The 17,469-nt window shown below is 31.6% G+C and overlaps 1 protein-coding gene and 1 non-coding gene across 7 annotated transcripts in view; both read right to left on the reverse strand.

The window, feature by feature from the left end:
* LOC111632619 (centrosomal protein of 78 kDa-like) overlaps window positions 1–17,469 on the reverse strand; it is a 33,137-nt gene that overhangs the window by 3,318 nt on the left and 12,350 nt on the right. Inside the window, exons 1-7 of one of the 6 annotated variants that reach the window (XM_023377107.1) lie at window positions 10,874–10,941; window positions 9,994–10,270; window positions 9,706–9,896; window positions 1,650–1,722; window positions 1,478–1,581; window positions 1,219–1,393; window positions 374–487 (exon numbers count right to left, since the gene is read on the reverse strand). In XM_023377107.1, coding sequence (XP_023232875.1) covers window positions 374–487; window positions 1,219–1,393; window positions 1,478–1,581; window positions 1,650–1,722; window positions 9,706–9,896; window positions 9,994–10,261 — 925 coding nt within the window. In that variant the 5' untranslated portion in view covers window positions 10,262–10,270; window positions 10,874–10,941. Of the gene's footprint in view, window positions 1–373; window positions 488–1,218; window positions 1,394–1,477; window positions 1,582–1,649; window positions 1,723–5,733; window positions 5,925–6,021; window positions 6,299–6,677; window positions 6,763–6,901; window positions 6,970–9,705; window positions 9,897–9,993; window positions 10,271–10,649; window positions 10,735–10,873; window positions 10,942–17,469 lie in introns of those variants that run through there. The other 5 variants (XM_023377108.1, XM_023377105.1, XM_023377106.1 and 2 more) reach the window with 5 other exon arrangements.
* On the reverse strand, window positions 11,192–11,275 carry Trnal-uaa. Its single transcript has one exon. It is a non-coding gene; the product is annotated as a tRNA-Leu (tRNA).

The raw sequence follows: 17,469 nt of genomic DNA on the forward strand, positions 1-17,469 counted from the left end.
TGGTTTACCCCCTATTAATGAAATATAAGTTAATAAATTATTTTATATATATGTAAATGTAATTAAATTATCTCTCTTCAATGTCTGGACAGATATTTTCCAGTCCAAATGCAAGCAAATCTGGTAAGGTTACATTCTGAATGTAAGAAACCTCATTTCTGATCTTCCACTGAACCAAGTATAGCTAATGTGGACCAACTTAAACTTATAATGGGCACGGATAAAAGGTTCTCATAATGCTAATAGGGTAGAGAGAATTAAAGAAAGTGTTCTGTCACTTTCAGATCACTTATTTTCTTTCTCACTTATAAAATGCAAATAAAAACTAAACTATTATATTAATAATTTATATATAAACATATATTCAACTTACCAATAGAAGAATTCATTTGTAAATCTAAAACTTCCAGAACCATATTGTGATTTAAAACATTCAACAGAGATTTTGCACCAATGTCACTTATGTCGCAATTCTGCAAGTCCAGAGCTGATAAATATAATAAATACATTGTTATATACATATAGTTAAACATTATTTGGTCCTAAAAGACAATTTTACACTTAAATTTATAACTAAGCATGCAACAAAGTATACTTTTACAGATGATCAATATTAATTTAGTATATAAAATAAATTAATTTTCCAGTATCTTGCCAAATTATCCACTTTGTCAGATGACCAGAGGTCACATAATAACAATTCAGGAATATAAATTTGACCCATTTTTTACACTCATTCCATATCTCTAAATTACAGTACTTTGGACTGTCAAAACATTCTCAGTTGTGAAAAATTGAAGAAAAACTCAAAACTGAATATTTGTATCTTGTTAAACTTCATATTCTTGACAACATTCGTGCAAAAGTTCAAGCAATATGATCTATTATTTTAATATTTATAAGAAAATTTCCATAACAGTGACTTGCCAGCTTAAAAATTTAGTTGCCTATACATAATATTCCAATAATTTAATCTGAGAAACATGGAAATTTCAAGCACAATTCATAATTTGTCCAAATTAAAGATACCAGATCATTAGTTTCCTATAGTTTGACTAGAAATTGTTATGATCTAATAGTAGTTTAGATTCTATTTTAGAAAATTTCTTTATATACAAAGAAACTTGACTTTATTTTCAAGTACAGGTTTGCATTATAAACTTTTTTATACTTTGAGTAATTTAAATTATGGATAAAGTCAATTAAATCTCAAGTTACCTTTTAACCATATATCATTAAAAAGCAGTTCAGTTAATAATTTAACTCCTTCATCTCCAATTTGTACATTATCATTTAAAGTAACTCTCCTGATTCCCGGCAAACTGTCGAGAATGGGATGACGGTATCGCAGACTTTTATACCAAGTTGCCGTGTTGCGTTGAATGGCTTGATGCTAAATCCAATTAACATAAAATAATATATTTAAGAAAAACAATTAAAATAGTCAAACAGAAAGTAGAAAAATTCTCTCGCTTACTTCAATTAAAGAGACTAAACACTTCATATCTTCAAGGGTAATGTGGCAATTACTTAAATCAAGCACCTTGACACTTGGCACGATTCTCAAACACTTGCACAAGACTGTCAAATATGTAAATCTACATAATCTTTTTTTAATCAAATTGTAACTATTAAATTGCAAATATTACCTGTTAATCCATTCTTTTCTATAAAGCACCCTGATAAAGATAAATGCTGTAAAGAATTTGATTCTGGGAAAACCTATTTGAATAAGTTTTCATAATCAGTATTATTGTGTAAAAACTCTGGTGTATATTTAAAAGTAAATACTGTAAATATTTATAATAAGTGGATTCTTCAGTTGGTCTAAATGTTTCAAACAATGTCCCTAGTCACTGAGAAACACAATATATATTTATCATGTTTATCAGTGCACAATGTACGAGAGCTATTTTTTAAATAAGGTCTGTTTGTGAATGAGAGTGAGAATGACGAGCAATTGCAGCAGTGTGCATGAGCATCTGCTTTCAGCATGCTTTGCGCATGTTTAGATGCCATTTTCAGCCGTATCGTCTGTCTGTGTGCTGAACTGTGCAAATTTATAATTTTTAAGAAAATTGAGTCGCCCGCCGACTGTAAGATACGATCTGTTATTCGATTTCAGCACGAAAGATCATGGTAACTGTCTTTTGGGACAGGAAAGAGACTTTGTTAGTGGATTTTATGCCAAGAGACACAATAATCAATTCCAATGCTTATTGTGACCTTGAGAAAACTCTGCCGTGCCATACAAGACAAGCGGTGTGGTCTTCCGGCGGCAGGCTTCTTTGAAGTCAAATTTTAAAAATTTTTTGAGTGATATGACAAATGTTTGAACAAAAATGGAAATTATGTAGAAAAGTAGATAAAAGTATGTAGAATATGGGAAAAAATATATTTCAATGATATTTACAGTATTTTTCTTCTTATTAAAAAACGGACCTTATTTAAAAAATAGCCTTCGTATATGTTATAGACCAGGGGTGGGCAAGCAAGAGGTCAGTGGGAGCCGAAATGTAAGTTTTGCAAAATGCATGGGAGCCGATGTTCTGTACTTTTTTATTCTGTACTGCAGTTTTGTACCGCAATTTTATTATATAATATAAATATTATATAAATCAAATATTGAATTTTTTAATAAACATATCTTCACAAAATTGTGGAAATAAAATTGTAAAAATAATAATAAAAAGCAGAAATTAACACTTTCAGCAAGAGCCGCATTTAACTGTAAAAGAGCTGCAATTGCCAATGGTGGTTATAGACTAAGCGATTAACATGCACATTATTCATAATGCCCAATCATTATGAATTTCAGATATTGCATAACAACCATATTGCTATTAACCATGCTATTGAATTAAGTACAAACTATAAAACTATTATAAGGGATACGAGATATGAAACGATTGATAGTTAAACCAATTTTAAGCAATGAAATGAACTCAAGATGTCAGGTTCACCTTATATATATGCAGTCACAAGCCAATGAGCAATATAAATTTATACTCGTGTTCATTCATTCAACTATTACCAGTGCTTTTTTTAGGGAAAAAAAGGGTGGTGGAACGCCGTTCCATTGCATTCTGTGACAAAAAAAAAACGCTGACTACTACCATTAAAAACCAAAAGAGCTGAAGATGTAGCTTATATTCTTTTAGATATTTTTACAATTTTCAGTGCACTGAGTATTCACAATTCCACAACGGCAGAGAATTTGCCAATAATGTTATCAAAGAACTGTGTAATATGTGGTCTAAGTTAAAACTGGTACAAGGAAATCCAAACTATCTCAAAATCATGGTTTAGTAGAAAGATTTAATGAAAATATATAAAATATGCTTAGTTCTAACAACATTAACACATGGTCATTTTGTATGCAATCAATGAAAAATCAAAAGAATAATACTGGTATGAACTGCAGATCAATGAGGTCATGTTTGGAGCAAAGTTATAAATTGAACTAAAGAATTTTCTCCCTGACATTATCGACCAACATTAATATAGATAATGATTTATAGACTCATTTTAAAACTAATGACAATGAATTTTTTTATATAATTTATACCAAACATGACAATCCAACAGTTTCCTTTAAGTTGATTTTGATTGATGTATAAATGTGCTAATAATAGTTTTTGCTAACATTAGTTTAATTCATACAGTTGATAATACTTACTTTTAAAAGATCTCATGTCATTTTTAAAATACTATGAAATAATTCAGAAAAACTACATTTTTTTCAATAATTGTTTGAGTTTTGTTTTAAAAAATCAAATTGCCCAAAGGGAATTTAGCTGTATTCATAATGTCTGGTCAATTTAATAAATTAGTCAATATTTATCAGACTGCGTGGCAATTTTAGTCATTACTCATAATGGCTGGACATTGTAAACAATGCATTATTAATCACTTGATCCACTGAGAAACAATGCATATATATATTTTGTTTTTCTCAGTGACTATATACACACAGGGTTTCCAATAAAGGTGATAAAACTATAAATTGACACAAAATTATAACTACAAAAGATAATACAGTGCTACTTCTTTTATTTTATAGCACCGGTATATTTAGTAGTATTACACATGAAAAACATCATTTAAATGGTCCTCATGACTGAATTTCATAGCTTGAATATGATTAACCAATTTTTGATAACTGTGGCATGTAAATCAAGCTTTATTTTGCCAATAACTAAACAATGTTTACTTTAATGTCATAAACAATTCATGAGTTGTTGAAATAAATTTAATTTAATTTAAGTATTTTAATATGAGCCCATAAGAATACTCCAACAGAGGTAAGTTGCAAGATTATGATGGCCTGTTAGCAGCTGCATTTCTCAAAATAATCCAATGTTAGCATGTTGGCAATTACTCCATCAAAATTTTTTACTAAATGATATATCTCGTGTCCTCTTGGTCAGTTATGTTGATCATAAATCAAACAAAATACATAAAACATTCACTAAATTGAGCAAGAAATTTGATAATAAGTTTTAATAATTTCAACATGTTAAAGAACTGCAAATCTTCCCACGAAAATTTGCCAAACACTACACAACAAATATGTAAATTACCCGACAATCAAATAAAAACTAAGATGCCTGTGATCATTTAAAATTGTATTACAATTAATGAAAAATCCTCTATATATACACTGTATTTTATGGCATATAAAATCAACTTTTGTACGAAAACAAAAAAAACAGTAAAAACATTGCTCTGCATTTATATATGATCAATATGCTAAAGAATTCTCCAAATAGCCTTTAGTACACTATAGTTAACGTTTATCTAGCCTAAATATTTAATGAAAATATTATTAGTTAAACATATTATTATTACATTGATTTTAACCAGAATACAGTAAAAAAAAAATTTCAGGACTGACTGTTAAAGGCTCAAGATGAATTAAATGCACTAAATATTTCCAAGCTGAAATTAGGATGCATCTTATATACCATAAAATACGGTTTATAAAATGCATCCTGATTTCAGAATGAAATATTTAGGAAAAGTGTGTATAAGTGTAAATATATACCATATTTTATGGTATATATATTTATACATAATTACTTTTCTTGTATTGTATTTATACATAATACACTTTTCCTGTATTCTAACACACAAGTTTTAACCATTTTTACTTGTCCAAAGTAGAAATATGTCTTAGAATTGCCTGTATATTTTAAAATTTTCCATTCAATTTAAAACTTATAGTGCATCTTAGAATTGATGACATGATTTGAGAAAATATAGTATATATTAAATAAAACTAAATAATTTATATAAATTAATAAACAATAATTCATATGGGAATAATGAGATAGCTCATTCAGTTAAAATGCACACTAGTCTGAAATATTTGAATTTAATTCAAAGTTGAATCCTCAGAAAATTTTATGGACATTGGCCCAGATCTATCAGATCCACATCCTTTCCCACTGTAAACTTCCAAACCCATGATAGACATGAAGAAAGAACATGTTAATATCTGCATGGCAAACTTTAAAAAAGTATACAATTGTAAAGGATGGCAAAGAAAGTAAACTTGAATATTTCAGAATCAAACAAATTCAACAATATCTTTCTATATTATAACAAATGGGCAATGTCATTCATTTCTCATTCAGCTGTATTAAAGCCAATTTACTAGATAACGTGCCTATTAACACATGCAAATCTAATCACTGCTTTTCTTAAGAAATGAATTAAAAAATATATTACCTCTGATAAACATTCCATGTGATTCAAAGAAAGCGGTAATCCAGTTATTTCTAAAAATTTCAAATTTTTATTCTTGTAGATACAAGCTGATAAAGATTTAATCAACTTAGTCAATAATTCTGGTTTAAGGATTATTGGAAGTCCTTTTAACACACTATATTTTTCTAAGAAGAATCTGTAAATATTACAATCTGAAAACAGTAAAAGACAAAAATAAAAATAAAAAAATGATTATTTTACAGATTACTAAATTAAATTTTTTTTTTAAATCAAATTTAAGTAATTTACCACTAATATTTCCTGACATTTTTTTTAAATATTCACTATGCAGAACAATCCCTTCTAAACTTTCATTCATTTCAATGGCTTCGAGTAAAGGAGTCCACACGGACGAATCTAAAAGGTCAAGAGTGCAATGCAATCTTCCCTTATCAAGTTGTATTTTCTTCATGCATCTAGAAGGACACAATTTATAGTAGAAACACAGAGAAATGTAGTCATTTCGGAAGTCTTCACCCCTCGTGCATTTATTTTCGACATTAGACGGTGGAGTCATAACTTTTGTCTGTGTAAAAAAAAAAAAACAAATTCTTATTAAATACCTAAAAATTATATTTTTTTGTACGTAGAGATGAACCACGTGTTTTCAGTACACTCTACCGTCATTTCGACGCCATGTTTAAATGGAAACGAGCAAAACATGCAGCATGTCCTAGTTGATACAGAATTTAAATTTTTTTACATCGAATTTTAAGGATTATTTTAAACATAATGTACACTCTCTTAATGCAGATAAATTGGAAATGTTAGCATCAGGCCACACAATAAATAGTGATGTTTCTGTTTCCAACATGGCGTCGAAAAGATGGTAGAAATAGTTAACTGAAAAACAATAATTAGTTAATTTTTAAAATAATAAAAATTTTTGAATCTTTATTATGTACCTTTATGATACACAAACAAATGAAGTTAGCTTTATAATTTCACTAATATACATTATATTTTTAACTATTCACTCGCTTTTAATTCTATAACAGTTTAAAAAATAAAATAAATAAATTGGGAACAAGAATTAGTATGAATGAATTATAAACTTTTGTGTATGATTTTATAATATAATAATAATTAAATATTGTAATTGCTATAATAATGTAAACAAACAACCAACCTAATTTTCCGGCATGCGTTAATTTCAAATTTAAAAACGTAAACATCAGACAGCGCCCTCTTATGGTGAAAAACTGTCTCCATTTTAATTTAAAATATTTTTGAAATACAAATATAAGACTGGTGTTAGCAAGAAAACAGTACATATCTATGGGAATATAATGATTATAATAACTGAATTATGATTAAAATATGTGAAGTTTGAAGAAGTTTGCTAATTTATATAACATTTTCAATAAGCGCAGTCGTCGTATAACACGTCCCTGATGGAAAACGAACAAGCTTGAACCTCGAGATGTGTTCCCTAAGCAAAACATTATGTCAGAAGTGGGGTTCGAACCCACGCCCTCACTCCAGGACCAGAGCTAAAGTCTGGCGCCTTAGACCACTCGGCCATTCTGACACGATTTTTGAAACATTTCGTTATCAAGTAGAAAAGTGATCATTATCGATATTGTCATTCTCGTTTTCGATTAAATTAGTTTAAACCCCTGCAGAGGTGCGAAGTCGTTAGAGTAGAGGAACAACGCCTAGCGAGCGAGCGAACGTGCGTAATAAATGTTAATATTGGTAATGGCCTGGCGGTGTTTTCCATACTATCTTCACATGTGTAGATTTAACTATAGACGTTTTTCCATAGAAATTCGTCGCGACCGCAATCTGCTCGACAAGTTTCTCATGCGTTCCATGTGGAGGCAACCTACCATTAATTTAAAACTATCCACACCTCGTGTTTTTTTATACAGGTTAGAATTAATTTGGATATACAGTAATTCAAAATTGTGATTACATCCATGTATAATTGTCTGGGGAAAGGATGCTTTATAATCTACAGTGCCTGCCGGATGGCCGAGCGGTCAAGGTGGCAGCCTACCGCTTCGACTGAAATAATTAAATCCTAAATATGCGGCCGGATGGCCGAGCGGTCAAGGTGGCAGCCTATAGATCTGAGGGACCCGGGTTCGAATCCGAACGGGTCGAAAAATTCCCAAGAAATTTTCGGAGGTGGTCCGTTCGGATATGTAGGGCTCCGTCCTTCACCACCCGGCAGCCCAATTGTGGGCCTGGCCGAATCCATAATGGGCTTGAAAAAAGAGGCCCTCTTAGTGCCCACAGGGCGGAAAGAGTTAATTAAAAAATAAATGATGGAACAAAGAACGTATCAATGAAAAATGCTACAAAAGGAGCGCCTACAAAAAGGATTTCTTTCGAAAACAGGCTCCAATTTACTTATTGGCTAGGCAAAAGAAACATAGATAAATCCAGGTCACCAGACCATTGAGTAGCGACCAGTGATTAGCTTTCAATAAATTTACTCACTCATATACAAGTGTTCTCTTTGAATAAATGAACTGTATGTTTCTTGTTTGTTTTCTTTCCTTGTTTATCTTACATTTTAAAAAGTGATATAGTGAAACTTACGTATAGAAATTCGTTCAAGACATCTGTAAATGAAAACTAACTAAAATGACATTTAAAACACGTGAAAGACTGCAAAAGGATAATTAATATTAAATAATTAAACAATTTGCAGTTATTATAAATAACACATTTTATAAGATTGTGCATTGTTGTGTCGTGTTTTTTAGTGTTAAACCTTTAAATGATAAGAATTATTAAATTAGTATCAATTATTTCGATTGAATTATAAGTTACAGAAAGAAACAATTCTGTTTCATTCGAGTTATTAGCAATTTCATAACATGTCAGTTTTGTCATTCTTATTATTTTTATTTGAGATTCGTCGATTGGCATAACATTTCTGTCTTTAATGAATCTTCCACAATAACTTTATTCGGATCAGATGCGGAACGTTCATTTGTCCATTTGATGATGGAAACGTAGAGAATAAAAGAATATATATCTAACCATTTTAAATCTGTAAGAAATGGTAGAGTTCAGAAAATCGAATCATCAGTTGAACAGGGTGACAAAATTAATATTAGATCAGTCAATTTCGAACGGTTGCTGAAGAATAGAGACAAACATTCGTTCCATAGATTGTTGCGAAGATTTTCAATGGTTATTTTCTCTAACGAATTAAAAACATTTACCGATTCATCTTTTAAATTGTTCTAGAAATATAAATAGCGTATATAAAATAGCTCGAGAAGGCGAATATTTTGAAAGTAACGTCCAATCAAATAGATTTTCACGTATTGAAAATTGTTCACCTTCAGTACTCCCACGTGCTTCTCCGATAAACTTAATAGCTGAAAAATTCCTTCTTCAAATGTAAACCCTTTGTTACTTTTATCAATAGTCATCGACTTAAGTTGTGAAAGTTTCCTGTTCTTCAGTTGGAAAAAGAANATGACATGATTTGAGAAAATATAGTATATATTAAATAAAACTAAATAATTTATATAAATTAATAAACAATAATTCATATGGGAATAATGAGATAGCTCATTCAGTTAAAATGCACACTAGTCTGAAATATTTGAATTTAATTCAAAGTTGAATCCTCAGAAAATTTTCTGGACATTGGCCCAGATCTATCAGATCCACATCCTTTCCCACTGTAAACTTCCAAACCCATGATAGACATGAAGAAAGAACATGTTAATATCTGCATGGCAAACTTTAAAAAAGTATACAATTGTAAAGGATGGCAAAGAAAGTAAACTTGAATATTTCAGAATCAAACAAATTCAACAATATCTTTCTATATTATAACAAATGGGCAATGTCATTCATTTCTCATTCAGCTGTATTAAAGCCAATTTACTAGATAACGTGCCTATTAACACATGCAAATCTAATCACTTCTTTTCTTAAGAAATGAATTAAAAAATATATTACCTCTGATAAACATTCCATGTGATTCAAAGAAAGCGGTAATCCAGTTATTTCTAAAAATTTCAAATTTTTATTCTTGTAGATACAAGCTGATAAAGATTTAATCAACTTAGTCAATAATTCTGGTTTAAGGATTATTGGAAGTCCTTTTAACACACTATATTTTTCTAAGAAGAATCTGTAAATATTACAATCTGAAAACAGTAAAAGACAAAAATAAAAATAAAAAAATGATTATTTTACAGATTACTAAATTAAATTTTTTTTTTAAATCAAATTTAAGTAATTTACCACTAATATTTCCTGACATTTTTTTTAAATATTCACTATGCAGAACAATCCCTTCTAAACTTTCATTCATTTCAATGGCTTCGAGTAAAGGAGTCCACACGGACGAATCTAAAAGGTCAAGAGTGCAATGCAATCTTCCCTTATCAAGTTGTATTTTCTTCATGCATGTAGAAGGACACAATTTATAGTAGAAACACAGAGAAATGTAGTCATTTCGGAAGTCTTCACCCCTCGTGCATTTATTTTCGACATTAGACGGTGGAGTCATAACTTTTGTCTGTGTAAAAAAAAAAAAACAAATTCTTATTAAATACCTAAAAATTATATTTTTTTGTACGTAGAGATGAACCACGTGTTTTCAGTACACTCTACCGTCATTTCGACGCCATGTTTAAATGGAAACGAGCAAAACATGCAGCATGTCCTAGTTGATACAGAATTTAAATTTTTTTACATCGAATTTTAAGGATTATTTTAAACATAATGTACACTCTCTTAATGCAGATAAATTGGAAATGTTAGCATCAGGCCACACAATAAATAGTGATGTTTCTGTTTCCAACATGGCGTCGAAAAGATGGTAGAAATAGTTAACTGAAAAACAATAATTAGTTAATTTTTAAAATAATAAAAATTTTTGAATCTTTATTATGTACCTTTATGATACACAAACAAATGAAGTTAGCTTTATAATTTCACTAATATACATTATATTTTTAACTATTCACTCGCTTTTAATTCTATAACAGTTTAAAAAATAAAATAAATAAATTGGGAACAAGAATTAGTATGAATGAATTATAAACTTTTGTGTATGATTTTATAATATAATAATAATTAAATATTGTAATTGCTATAATAATGTAAACAAACAACCAACCTAATTTTCCGGCATGCGTTAATTTCAAATTTAAAAACGTAAACATCAGACAGCGCCCTCTTATGGTGAAAAACTGTCTCCATTTTAATTTAAAATATTTTTGAAATACAAATATAAGACTGGTGTTAGCAAGAAAACAGTACATATCTATGGGAATATAATGATTATAATAACTGAATTATGATTAAAATATGTGGAGTTTGAAGAAGTTTGCTAATTTATATAACATTTTCAATAAGCGCAGTCGTCGTATAACACGCCCCTGATGGAAAACGAACAAGCTTGAACCCCGAGATGTGTTCCCTGAGCAAAACAATATGTCAGAAGTGGGGTTCGAACCCACGCCCTCACTCGAGGACCAGAGCTTAAATCTGGCGCCTTAGACCACTCGGCCATTCTGACACGATTTTTAAAACACTTCGTTATCAAGTAGAAAAGTAATCATTATCGATATTGTCATTTTCGTTTTCGATTAAATTAGTTTAAACCCATGCAGAGGTGCGACGTCGTTAGAATAGAGGAACAACGCCTAGCGAGCGAGCGAAGATGCGTAATAAATGTTAATATTGGTAATGGCCTGGCGGTGTTTCCCATACTATCTTCACGTGTAGATTTAACTATAGACGTTTTTCTATAGAAATTCGTCGCGACCGCAATCTGCTCGACAAGTTCCTCATGCGTTCCATGGCAACCTACCATTAATTTAAAACTATCCACACCTCGTGTTTTTTAATACAGGTTAGAATTAATTTGGATATAATTGTGATTACATCTATGTGTAATTTTCTGAGGAGAGGATGCTTTATAATCCACAGTGCCGGGCGGATGGCCAAGGCGGCAGCCTACCGCTCTGGAGACCTGGGTTCGAATCCGAACGGGTCGAAAATTCCCCAGGAATTTTTCGGGGGGTTGGTTCGTTCGGATATTCCTGGCCTCGCCACCCGGCAGCCCCATTGTGGGCCTGGCCAAACCTATGGATTTTGCAAAAAGAGGCCCTTTTAGTGCCCACAGGGCGGAAAGAATAAATGATGGAACAAAGAAGGTATCAACGAGAGATGCTTCAAAAAGGATTAAGGATATTCGAAAACAGGCTCCAATTTACTTGTTTGCTAGGCAAAAGAAACATAGATAAATCCAGGGCAGCGATGTTTCTTATTTGTTTTCTTTCCTTGTTTATCTTACATTTTAAAAAGTAATATAGTGAAACTTACGTACAGAAATTCGTTCAAGACATCTGTAAATGAAAACTAACTAAAACTACATTTAACACACGTGAAAGACTGCAAAAGGACAATTAATATTAAGTAATTAAATAATTTGCAGTCATTATAAATAACACATTTTATAAGATTGTGCATTGTTGTGTTGTGTTTTTTAGTTTTAAACCTTTAAATGATAAGAATTATTAAATTAGTATCAATTATTTCGATTGAATTATAACTTACAGAAGAAGACAATTCTGTTCCATTCGAGTTATTGGCAATTTCATAACACGTCAGTTTTGTCATTCTTATTATTTTTATTTGAGATTCGTCGATTGGCATAACATTTCTACCTTTAACTGAATCTTTCGCAATAACTTCATTCGAATCAGATGCGGAACGTTCATTTGTCCATTTGATGATGGAAACGTAGAGAATAAAAGAATATATATCTAACCATTTTAAATCTGTAAGAAATGGTCGAGTTCAGAAAATCGAATAATTAGTTAAACAGGGTGACAAAATTAATATTTGATTAGTCAATTTCGAACAGTTGCTGAAGAATAGAGACAAGCATTCGTTCCATGGATCGTTGCGAAGATTTTCAATGGTTATTTTCTCTAACGAATTAAAAACATTTACCGATTCATCTTTTGAATCGTTCTTGAAATATAAATGGCGTATATAAAATAGCTTGAGAAGGCGAATATTTTGACAGTAACGTCCAATTAAATAGATGTTCACGTATTGAAAATTGTTCACCTTCAGTTCTCCCACGTGCTTTCCTGATAAACATAACAGCTGAACAATTCCTTCTTCGAATGTAAACTCTTTGTTACTTTTATCAATAGTCATCGACTTAAGTTGTGAAAGTTTCCTGTTCTTTAGTTGGGAAAAGAAATAAATTTGTTAGATATAACGGATTTCCGAAATTTTCTTGTACGTAAAGATATAACATAGCTAATTCGTATTTTTCCTACATTTATCTGCATTATTAGAGAGGTTGCGGCCGACGTTTTCAATGCGAAAACGTGTACGTCGAACGTTCTGCGCCGCATTCCTGTAAGCGTAGAAGTTTGACAATGGCGTTTGGAACGTCGAGCATGATTCCACTGACTTTACAAATGCCATTGTCAAACGTCTAAGCTTACAGGAAGGCGGCGCTGAACGTCCGACCTACACGTTTTCGCGTTGAAAACGTCTGCCGCAACCTCTCTATTGGAAGAAATTCTAAGACGTACGAAAGTCCCTTTGATGCCACAACTGTGTCGATTACTTTTAAAAGTTTGAGATATTGCGATGAGTTTTTTCTCATTTGTCGGCTTGATGGTACAAGAAACGAAGGCCCTTATATGTAGTGTAGCAAAATGATAACTTTAAACTTTGTAGCAGAGAACAATGTCTTCCAATAACTTCAATTACAGTGTGTATATAATCACTGCACATTGTATTCTAAGCGTGGATAATGGGTATAATGTTTTCCGAATTTTTTTATTCACGTGTCTAACAACTGAATAGAGACTGGTTTTCCATATAAGACCTTGGTGGAGCATCTTTTCTCGGCAGACAGCACATATATATCGTTGCATTAATAATTTAAACTGTGAATCCAATACTAATTTATTGAATTAGATCATTTATTTATAAACTCTTAATTTAATAGAAAGTATTCAAGTATATATAAAACACAATTTTAGCTCAAGACGAAAGACGCTATCCTGGTCGCTATGGAAATCTGCAAGCAAATTTTATACCAAGTAATTAGACAAATAATAATCGATCAACGTGTTGCCAGTATCTGGAAAATAATTTTCATTACTCGGTAAGAATCAGTTGCGAGCAAGTGACTATATCATAGAACATTGTACTCCTGCTCAGGCTTTCATAAGTAAGCCAGAGAACAATATACCTGTCAGCATGTTCTTCATTTTCCACAATTTGACAAAAACTTGAAAGAGAAAACTAATAGTTTAGTTTGAACTAATCAATCATCAATATATATTATAAAGGTAAGTGTATAATGTGCGTGCCGCTAAAACTCAAAAACGAGTCCCGGTACGATCAAGGGAGTTGTTATATGGTGTGGTAGCCCTCTATCCCCCATCCATGAAGAAGGTTCCCGTTTTTACCCGAAGGGCGTGCTGTTGAAGATATAAGGGCTGGAAGTTTCGCCCTCTAGAAATTTCTAGAACAGTCCAGAACATTCGAGAGTATTCGAGAGCTTTCCACAGCATTCCAGAGTTGAAATTTGAAACACGGTTAGGAGTTGAAAGTTGAAATTTGGTACACGGTTAGGGTACGTCACGAGAACGCACACTAAGAAGGGATTTTTCGAAATTCCTTTCCACGGGGGAGAGGGACAGGATTAAGGCTTAACACTTTCATCAACAATGGAAGTGTTAAGTAACAATGAAAGTGTTATGTAACAATGGAATTGTTAACACTTTCTTGAGTGTCTCTTCGTCCCTCACACAGGCATAAGTGGCACATAATTTAGTCTTTCGTTTTGTATTTATAAAAAAAAATAGTGTTAAATAATAAATTTTAATAGGCCATGGTGAGGTTTAGACTTGTGACTAAAACATAATGTACGAGATGTCTTTCCTCCATCAAATATAAACAGACTGTATAGAAAGACGAGAGTTAACTGTAGCTTGTTTTATATAGGCCTATAGCCTAAATAGAGCCTTGTTTGAGGCCTCGTACGAATGAGGCCCAGGCTAAATGACTCTGTGATAGACCGTTATTTTATTATATGCTTTATTATATTATATTAAAATAACACAACATCGTTCATAAAAAAAAAAAAAAAACGATTAGAGTAACTCAGTAATAAATAAAAGAAGACATTCCAGACGATGAGAAAGTGCGAAGGTGACTTAAACAAACTGTGTGTTTTTGGACTTTAAACGTCAATTAAACATGGAATGAGAGAAGTTATTTTTTATTATAAAAGGCAATGAAATAATTTTACAGTAAATTTTAAAATGTTTAGATAAGTTACTGGAATGAGGATGGTGGAGTGATCTAATATCAGGGTGGAATGACCACTCTGACGGAGATAAATACTCAGTAGGGCGTCAGTAAGTTACGAGGTCAGTGGGCTGAATTATCTAATAAATCTTAAAATTATGAGAAAATTTAGAAAAAAAAAAATATATTAAATTTATTTTTATTTTGTATCGGTAGAAAAACGAGTTATAAAATTAAATTTAATTTTGGGAAGGGATGGAAATGGCTGGTAACACTGATCTAGATAAAAGATTTGGAAAACAATCATTAAATAAATATATAAAAATTGTAAAAAATAAATCTAACTGTTAAAATTTAAAAATTACATTTATTTTTTTCTGTATACAAGAGAAAACCCGATTGGAGAACCTTTAAACGTTTAAATTCATCGAGTCACTAGCCTCTATACCAGGGGTGGCCAAGCTTCTTGATAGTCCGAGCCATTTTTCAAAATTTGAAATTTTTCGCGAGCCGCAATTAAATAAGTATTAAAAAGGTATGCAAAAAATTCCAGAATTATATCCGTAGCAAGAGTGATACAAATTGTTTCTCCCAGAGCACAATGTCAGCTGTCCATTGCAATGACAGTTTACAAATTCAAAATCGGTCTGGAGTCGGTCGATAATGGACGATTACGCCACTGTTTATGTTCGTTCGCTCAGTTTTCCATGAGTCATATCATTCTTAACTTGGACGGGAATGAAATTTGTTACAACGTTGCACTTAGTCTTTCATATTTGTTGTTAGTAATTTAAAAGACATTTTGAAACACATACGGATGATAATAATTTTTTAAAATATAATAACACAAAAATAAAAAGGGAACTTGGGTACAGTACATTTATCGAGAGCCATAAATAAACATTCAAAGAGCCGCATGCGGCTCGCGAGCCGCAGGTTGGCCACCCCTGCTCTATACAGTATCGAGATAACAGGGTGGAATTTAGAAACTAACCTCAACTCAACACTCAGTAGGGAGTAAGTCATGTCTACTTATTGGTTTGTGTTGTTTTTTAATTGTTATTTATTCTCCTGACGGATCCTTTAGTGATAAGCATAGATTTTGCTGAAAAGAACTAATCACACAGGGAACACACCAGTTACTGGTGTGTTCCCTGTGTGATTAGTTCTCTTCAGCAAAATTTTTATGTTTTGACTTAATATAAAACATTTTAAATTTATATAGCTCGATAAAATTGGTGGCCCAGAAGTAGCTTGACTCTTGTAAAGACCGAATCTTAATTGATTAATTAACTAAAAATTATTCGAGAATGTATTGTATTTTAAACTATATATATATATTTTATATCCATTATTTGTTTTGTTTAGTTGTGGAACGAATAATTTAGCTAACAGAAAAGACACATCTGGCAGATGTGTGTGTGAACGCGACACTGGCATTGTTTATCAACCAACGTTATAAACGAATTTCGCCGATTTTTCCGATTATAGGGGGTCCCTTTTCTAAATAATCTATAGGGGAAAGTGATTCAAGGTGGGGCTATGGAGTAAGACGGGGACGTCAGTTTTCGTGGTTAACGGGCTTTCATCTAGCTATTATTTGGGGAACTAAATGTCAACCTCAAAAAGGATCACGAGACGAGAGAACGTCCCAATCGCTCTCTTTGTTTGGAAGTAAGACAATTTTCCACGTTTCATCAATACTTCATCTAATTTTAAGCCCGCTACAAAGTTTCTACAAAGTAAGCATCGTTGCGAACTTTTACATTACCTTTTAGACGAAGATATTATGGTATTCGAAGTAACCTTTAAGACTGAAATTGTTTAGTTTTGTAATAAAGTTGACCCGTGTTTGCAGTCAGTACGAAAAGTGCAAGTTGGACAAGATAGCAGGGGCAAGACGGGGTACCTCATCTTGCCGAAGGTTGGCCACGAATTCCGCCGCTGGCTAGAGGCACCGCAATATAGCGCGGCGAACTAGTTTTAAATATGATTTAAAAATGAAATATTTCATTTTTAAATCATATCTAACTGTAATAAATTTATACAGTACAGTATATATTGTATTACTTTATTATTTATGTTTTTACGTTTTTTTTTATTTGCGAAAACATTTTTTTAATTTAAATACTATTTTAACAAGAAATAAAATGTGAGATAACAATCGAAATAAAAACTTTTTCCACGAAAAAAAAAATATCGTCCGCTTACAAAATAGCGAAACTGAGCGTGCACGAAGTGACAGTATTGTCTGGTAAAGTAAATACGAGTAAGTTCAAACTTTTATATTTATTTATTCGGAAAATAATAATAAATGTAGCCGCTGTGATAAATGGGCTGAAGAAGGTTCCCGTTTTTACCCGAAGGGCGTGCTGTTGAAGATATAAGGGCTGGAAGTTTCGCCCTCTAGAAATTTCTAGA

This window comes from Centruroides sculpturatus, unplaced genomic scaffold (assembly GCF_000671375.1).
Source record: "Centruroides sculpturatus isolate CEXI.00-Female unplaced genomic scaffold, Cexi_2.0 scaffold689, whole genome shotgun sequence".
In the NCBI taxonomy this organism is placed as follows: Eukaryota; Metazoa; Arthropoda; class Arachnida; order Scorpiones; family Buthidae; genus Centruroides; species Centruroides sculpturatus.